This window comes from Passer domesticus, unplaced genomic scaffold (genome assembly GCF_036417665.1).
Source record: "Passer domesticus isolate bPasDom1 unplaced genomic scaffold, bPasDom1.hap1 HAP1_SCAFFOLD_186, whole genome shotgun sequence".
Classification (NCBI taxonomy): Eukaryota; Metazoa; Chordata; class Aves; order Passeriformes; family Passeridae; genus Passer; species Passer domesticus.
Window position 1 is genome coordinate 33,628 of NW_026989968.1, and position 7,628 is coordinate 41,255.

The 7,628-nt window shown below is 58.6% G+C and overlaps 1 protein-coding gene across 1 annotated transcript in view; it reads right to left on the minus strand.

Moving 5' to 3' along the window:
* SMG9 (SMG9 nonsense mediated mRNA decay factor) overlaps window positions 1-7,050 on the minus strand; it is a 15,059-nt gene extending 8,009 nt beyond the window's left edge. The window contains exons 1-8 of the mRNA XM_064406286.1: window positions 6,643-7,050; window positions 5,911-5,982; window positions 5,560-5,800; window positions 4,815-4,912; window positions 3,849-3,961; window positions 2,199-2,310; window positions 1,059-1,154; window positions 888-973 (exon numbers count right to left, since the gene is read on the minus strand). Coding sequence (XP_064262356.1) covers window positions 888-973; window positions 1,059-1,154; window positions 2,199-2,310; window positions 3,849-3,961; window positions 4,815-4,912; window positions 5,560-5,800; window positions 5,911-5,982; window positions 6,643-6,732 — 908 coding nt within the window. The 5' untranslated portion in view covers window positions 6,733-7,050. The remainder of the gene's footprint in view (window positions 1-887; window positions 974-1,058; window positions 1,155-2,198; window positions 2,311-3,848; window positions 3,962-4,814; window positions 4,913-5,559; window positions 5,801-5,910; window positions 5,983-6,642) is intronic.
* Window positions 7,051-7,628: the final 578 nt, after the last annotated feature.

Genomic DNA, 7,628 nt, shown 5'->3' on the forward strand with positions numbered 1-7,628 from the left:
GGCTCATTTTTGCTCCATTTTTGGGCCGTTTTGTGCCGTTTTTGGGGTCATTTTTGCACCATTTTTGGGTAATTTTGTGCCATTTTTGCGCCATTTTTGGAGTAATTTTGTACCATTTTTGCACCATTTTTGGGCTCATTTTTGCTCCATTTTTGGGGTAATTTTGTGCTATTTTTAGGCTCATTTCTGCACCATTTTTGGGCTGTTTTGTCCCGTTTTTGTGCCGTTTTTGGGCTCATTTCTGCTCCATTTTTGGGCTGTTTTGTGCCATTTTTCGGCTCATTTTTGCACCATTTTTGGGTAATTTTGTGCCATTTTTGGGGTCATTTTGCTCCATTTTTGGGTTCATTTTGTGCCGTTTTTATGCCATTTTTGCACCATTTTTGGGGTAATTTTGTACCATTTTTGCACCATTTTTCGGCTCATTTTTGCTCGATTTTTGTGCCGTTTTTGGGGTCATTTTTGCTCCATTTTTGGGCCGTTTTGTGCCGTTTCTGTGCCATTTTTAGGACCATTTTTGCTCCATTTTTGGGCCATTTTGCACCATTTTGCACCATTTTTGGGGTCATTTTTGCTCCATTTTTGGGCTCATTTCTGCCCCATTTTTGGGCCGTTTTGCGCCGTTTCTGTGCCATTTTTGGGCCCATTTCTGCTCCATTTTTGGGCCGTTTTGTCCCGTTTTTGGGGTAATTTCTGCCCCATTTTTGGGCCGTTTCGTCCCGTTTCTGTGCCATTTTTAGGACCATTTCTGCTCCATTTTTGGGGTAATTTTGTGCCGTTTTTGGGCTCATTTCTGCCCCATTTTTGGGCCGTTTCGTCCCCTTTTTGGGGTCATTTTTGGGCCATTTCGTCCCCTTTTTGGGGTGATTTCCCCGTCCCCCACGCACCTGTAGAGCGCCAGGTCGGTGAACCAGTCCTGCACCAGCAGCACCACGTGGCACACGGTGAACAGGAACGCCGCGATCTGCAGCGACTGCGCCCCTCATTACCATCTCATTAGCATACCCACCCCTCGTTTGCATAGCCCCGCCCCCTCGTTGGCGTGGCCACGCCCCCACCTGGGTCTCCACGTAGGCGTGGGGCAGCGCGAACTCGGGCGGAAGCTTCCGGTCGTTGTTGATCAGGTGATCCAGGTGGGCGGGGCTCAGGATGGGCTGGGGGCGGGGCCACAGAGAGGGGGCGGGGTCAGGGGAGGCCACGCCCACGGGGAGGGTTAATGAGGGGGATTGGGGTGATTAATGGCAGTAATTAGAGGGGTTGTAATTAGGGGAAGTGGAATTGGGGTGGTTATGGTAATTAGGGGATTGTGGTAATTAATTACAGTAATTAGAGTAATTGTTGTAATTAGGGAAATTAGAATTGGGGGATTATGGTAATTAGGGTAATTGGGGTGATCACGGTAATTAATTATTGTAATTAGGGAAATTAGAATTGGGGTAATTACGGTAATTGGGGTGAGTATGGCAATTAATTACTGTAATTAGAGAAATTATACTGGGGTGAATATGGTAATTAGGGTAATTACGGTAATTGGGGTGAGTATAGTAATTAATGACAGTAATTATAAGTAATTATTGAAAATAGGGAAAGTAGAGTTGGGGTGATTATGGTAATTAGGGTAATTACGGTAATTGGGGTGATCATGGCAATTAATTAGCGTAATCAGAGGCGTTATAGCTGCGATAATTTCGGTAATTAGGGTAATTCCAATAACTGGGGTAATCGCAGTCATTAACACTAATTAACGGCAATTAAAGCCGGACACCGGTGGGTTACAGACCAGGGAGGGGTAATGAGTGTTAGTGAATATTAATTAGTGCTAATTAGCGTTAATTACCTGGGTGTCCAGGAAGAGCACGGGGTAAGGAGTGTTAGTGAATATTAACGAGCACTAATTAGCGCTAATTAGCGTTAATTAATCACCTGGGTGTCCAGGAAGAGCACGCGCTCCTGCGTGACGAGTGTTAGTGAATATTAACGAGCGCTAATTAGCGCTAATTAGCATTAATTACCTGGGTGTCCAGGAAGAGCACGCGCTCCTGCGTGACGAGTGTTAGTGAATATTAACGAGCACTAATTAGCGCTAATTAGCGTTAATGAATCACCTGGGTGTCCAGGAAGAGCACGCGCTCCTGCGTGACGAGTGTTAGTGAATATTAACGAGCACTAATTAGCGTTAATTAGCGTTAATCAATCACCTGGGTGTCCAGGAAGAGCACGCGCTCCTGCGTGACGAACAGGTCGATGCCGCCGGTCTGGGCCCCCCCGCGCTCGCGCAGCTCCGGGGGCTGCGGCCGGAACACGAACGAGCTGCGCCAGTATGGACCAGTATAAACCAGTATGGACCAGTTAGGGACCAGTATGGACCGGTATGGACCAGTACGGACCAGTTAGGGACCAGTACGGAACAGTATAAACCAGTATGGACCAGTATGGACCAGTATAAACCAGTATGGACCAGTTAGGGACCGGTACGGAACAGTATAAACCAGTATGGACGGGTATGGACCAGTATAAACCAGTATAAACCAGTATGGACCAGTACGGACCAGTTAGGGACCGGTACGGACCAGTATGGACCAGTACAAACCAGTATGGACCAGTTAGGGACCAGTACGGAACAGTATGGACCAGTACGGACCAGTATAAACCAGTACGGACCAGTTAGGGACCGGTATGGACCAGTATGGACCAGTATAAACCAGTATGGACCAGTTAGGGACCAGTACGGAAGAGTATGGACCAGTATGGACCAGTATGGACCAGTATAAACCAGTAGGGACCAGTTAGGGACCAGTATGGACCAGTACAGACCAGTATGGACCAGTATAAATCAGTATGGACCAGTATGGACCAGTTAGGGACCAGTACGGACCAGTATGGAGTGACATAAGCCAGTAAGGAGTGATGTAAACCAGTATGGAACAGTATGGATCGGTATGGACCAGTATGGACCAGTATAAACTTGTATGTCCCAGTAACCCATCCCAGTAACCCCAAACCCCTCCCAGTATGGCCCAGTCCCTCCCAGTTTATCCCAGTCCCCCCCAGGCCCCTCCCAGTCCCCCCCAGTCCCTCCCAGTTCAATCCCAGTTCAATCCCAGTCCCTCCCAGTTCAATCCCAGTCCCTCCCAGTCCCCCCCAGTCCCTCCCAGTCCCTCCCAGTTCAATCCCAGTCCCTCCCAGTCCCCCCCAGTCCCTCCCAGTTCAATCCCAGTCCCTCCCAGTCCCCCCCAGTCCCTCCCAGTCCCCCCCAGTCCCTCCCAGTTCAATCCCAGTCCCTCCCAGTCCCCCCCAGTTCCTCCCAGTCCCCCCCAGTCCCTCCCAGTTCAATCCCAGTCCCTCCCAGTCCCCCCCAGTCCCCCCCAGTCCCTCCCAGTCCCTCCCAGTCCCTCCTAGTGCCCCCCAGTCCCCCCCAGTCCCTCCCAGTGCCCCCCAGTCCATCCCAGTCCCTCCCAGTCCCTCCCAGTCCCTCCCAGTCCCCCCCAGTCCCTCCCAGTTCAATCCCAGTCCCTCCCAGTTCAATCCCAGTTCAATCCCAGTCCCCCCCAGTCCCCCCCAGTCCCTCCCAGTCCCCCCCAGTCCCTCCCAGTCCTTCCCAGTCCCTCCCAGTCCCTCCCAGTCCCCCCCAGTTCAATCCCAGTCCCTCCCAGTCCCCCCCAGTCCCTCCCAGTCCCCCCCAGTTCAATCCCAGTCCCTCCCAGTCCCCCCCAGTCCCTCCCAGTGCCCCCCAGTTCAATCCAGTCCCTCCCAGTCCCCCCCAGTCCCCCCCCAGTCCCTCCCAGTCCCTCCCAGTCCCCTCCCAGTCCCCCCCAGTCCCTCCCAGTCCCTCCCAGTCCCCCCAGTACCGCGGGTCCTCCTCGGGCTGGTTCCCGGCCAGCAGCGACATCACCGTGGATTTCCCGGTGCCCTGCAGCCCCAGCGCCCCCACCACCAGCACGTCCGTCTGCTCCAGCAGGAACTGGGACGGACTGGGAGTCACTGGGAGGGGCCTGGCCCCGCCCCCGGCCACGCCCAGCCAGCCCCGGCCACGCCCAGCCCACTAAGCCCCGCCCCCAGCACATCCAATGGGAACTGGGAGTCACTGGGAGGCTCCTAAGCCCCGCCCACTTCATTAAGCCCCACCCCCAGGAGGATCTGGGTGTCACTGAGAGGCTTCTAAGCCCCGCCCACCACACTTAGCCCCACCCCCTGCATGTCCAATAAGAACAGGGAGTCGCGGAGAGACTCCCAAGCCCCGCCCACCCCACTAAGCCCCGCCCACAGCTGGATCGCAGAGTCACTTAAAGACTCATAAGCCCCGCCCACTTCGCTAAGCCACACCCCAATAGGAGGTGGGAGTCACTGAGAGTCTCAGAAGCCATGCCCACTTCATTAAGCCCCGCCCACAGGAGGATCTGGGAATCACTGAGAGGCTCTTAAGCCCCGCCCACCACATTAAGCTCCGCCCTGAGCAGGATCTGTGAGTCACTGAGTCTCATAAGCCCCGCCCACTCCACTAAGCCCCGCCCCTCATCCCATCCAGCACAAACTGGGAGTCACTGGGATCCTTCCAAGCCCCGCCCACCACACTAAGCCCCGCCCCCAGGGAGAGATGTGAGTTACTGGGAGTCACCTAAGCCCCGCCCACCACATTAAGCCCCGCCCCAAACCCATTCATCACAAACTGGGCGTCCCTGTGAGGGCTCAAGCCCCGCCCCCTCAGCCTTAACCCCGCCCACACCCCAAACAGCGACTCCCTGTGTTTCTCCCGGCCACGCCCCCAGCCCCGCCCACCCCGGGAAGCCCCGCCCACCCCGGGAAGCCCCGCCCACCTCGAGGGCGCTGTCGCACCAGTTCATCTGCTCGTCCACCAGTTTGATGCTGGTTTTCATCTTCTCGGGCGCCGCCAGCCGCGCCTGCGCCTGCGCCGCTGGGGGCGGGGCCGGGGGGACACGCCCACGTCGGGGACACGCCCACAAGGCCGCAAAACCCCGCCCATTGTTAATCAGCAGATTGGCCACGCCCCCCCGGGGAAAACTCCGCCCACTTTCTCACCCCCCAGTTTTGACTTGAATGTTGTAGCCACGCCCACAAGTTGTGACCACGCCCATGTGGTCACACCCATCGTGGCCACGCCCCCAGCCCAAACCACGCCCCTTCCTCCCACATAATTCCCATTATTTTAATATTTAGCCACACCTACAAGGTGTGACCACGCCCACAGCGACCACACCCAAATGTGGACACGCCCACAGCTTAAGCCACGCCCATTTCCTCATCCAATCCATATAATTTTCATATTTTAGCCCCACCCACAACAACCACACCCACAGTGGCCTCTCCATGTCATGGCCACGCCCACCAGTGAAACCACGCCCCTTTCCCACATCCAATCATTATTTAGCTCCGCCCACAATGGCCACGCCCACACCAGCCACACCCACCCCAAACCACGCCCATCCCCATAAAACCCCCTCAATTAGTTCAATTTAGCCCCGCCCACAGAATAAACCACGCCCATTTTAGCTCCTCCCACCTCCCAATCACTGGCCACGCCCCCAAGCCCCGCCCACTCACGGTCCAGCGCGGCGGGCGGGGCCAAGCCCCGGCTGTGCAGTTGATAGACGGGCTGGGTGGGGCGTGGCCCCTCCCTCTCGGTGGGCGGGGCCTGCGCCGGCCCCTCCCCCGCCGCCGCCGAGGCCACGCCCCCTCCGCGCCCCTCCTCCCCCCGCGCCTTCATCAGCACGATGGGCGGGGCCGGCGCGGGAGGGGGCGGGGCTTGCGCCGGCCCCGCCTTGGGGGCGGCCGGAGGCGGCTGCTGTGGGGAGATGACGTCATGGGGCGTGGCCACGATGAGTGGGAGGAGTCCCAGCTGATTGTACGAGTGGCCACGCCCCCTTTGTTGGCGGCCACGCCCCCCCGGCTCACCCGCTCGGCCGGGGGCTTGGCCAGGATGATTGGCGTCTTCTGCAGGGGCCCCGCTGGCTCCTCCCCCTGCTCCTGTGGGCGGGGCGGGGTCAGTGAGGCCACGCCCACAACGCTCACAGACAGCCACGCCCACCCAGCATAGCCCCACCCCCTTCCTGGCCTCTCATTGGTCATTATATGTATCTTGGCCACGCCCACACCCTTAAAAGCCACGCCCCCACATTTCAGCCATGCACCTGTCAATCAACCCCAAGCCCCGCCCTCACACCGCCAATGTCAATCATCCCCAAGCCACGCCCCACATCCTGCCCTGCCCCCACACCTGCTGTCAATCATGCCATGCCCCGCCCTCTCCCATATTAGCTCCTCCCACTGCAAGCCCCGCCCTGCTTCCATCCCCTCACAACCGCTGTCAATCATTACCAAGCCCCGCCCCACCACTGCTCCCACAAAGTGCTGTCAATCAATGCTAAGCCCCGCCCACCACCACTCCCATACCCTCACAGCCGCTGTCAATCATTACCAAGCCCCGCCCCACCACTGCTCCCACAAAGTGCTGTCAATCAATGCTAAGCCCCGCCCACCACCACTCCCATACCCCCACAGCCGCTGTCAATCAACCCCAAGCCCCGCCCCTACAGCACACCCATCCCCTCACAACCGCTGTCAATCAACCCCAAGCCCCTCCCTTCTCCACCCCTTAGCCCCGCCCCCTCCCCTAGCCCCGCCCACCCTCCTCTCTCCGCCTCCCTCCGTTTCCTTCTCTCGGTTCCAGCAGCGGCGCCGCGCGCCGGGGGCGGGGCTTTGGCCGGAGTCCGACATGGCGGCGGCTGCGGGGCCCGGGCGGCTCCTGAGGGGCTCCCGGAGCGTCCCGGGGAGGTTCGGGAGGGTCCCGGTGGCTCCGGAGGGGCTCCCGGGGTGGTTCCGGGGGGCTTTAACGGGGCCCCGGGGGGATTCGGAGGCTCCTGAGGGGGTCCCGGAGGGTTCTGAGGGGTCCCGGGGAGGCCTCGGAGGGTCCCGGTGGCTCCTGAGGGGCTCCCGGAGAGGCCCCGAGCGGCTCCCGGGGAGGTTTTTCGGGCTCCCGGGGAGGTTTTTGGGGCTCCCGGCGGGGTTTTTGGGGCTCCCGATGGGGTTTTAGGGGCTCCCGGGGAGGTTTTTAGGGTTCCCGGTGGGGTTTTTGGGGCTCCCGATGGGGTTTTTGGGGTTCCCGATGGGGTTTTTGGGGTTCCCGGCGGGGTTTTTGGGGTTCCCGATGGGGTTTTTGGGGTTCCCGATGGGGTTTTAAGGGCTCCCGGGGAGGTTTTTTGGGCTCCCGGGGAGGTTTTTGGGCTCCCGGGGAGGTTTTTGGGGCTCCCGGTGGGGTTTTTGGGGTTCCCGGCGGGGTTTTTGGGGTTCCCGAGGAGGTTTTTGGGCTCCCGGGGCTCCCCCGGCCCCTGAGGGCTCCTGAGGCCGCTTCCGGTTCTTTCCGCGCTCCTCCCGCCCGCGCGCGGCCTGAGGGGAAGGGGCGTGGCCTGCCAGAAACGCCGCGCGCATGCGCGGGGCTGTGAGAGGCGTGGCCTACGACTCTCACTGCGCCGTAGGGGGCGTGGCCTGTCTCAGATTGCAGCGCGCATGCGCGCAGTCCTGGGAGTGACAACCGCGCGCGCGGAAGGGGCGTGGCTTGCATTTAAAGGGCCAGCGCGCTTTTAAATTAAAAATTAATTAAAGTAAGTTTTTAT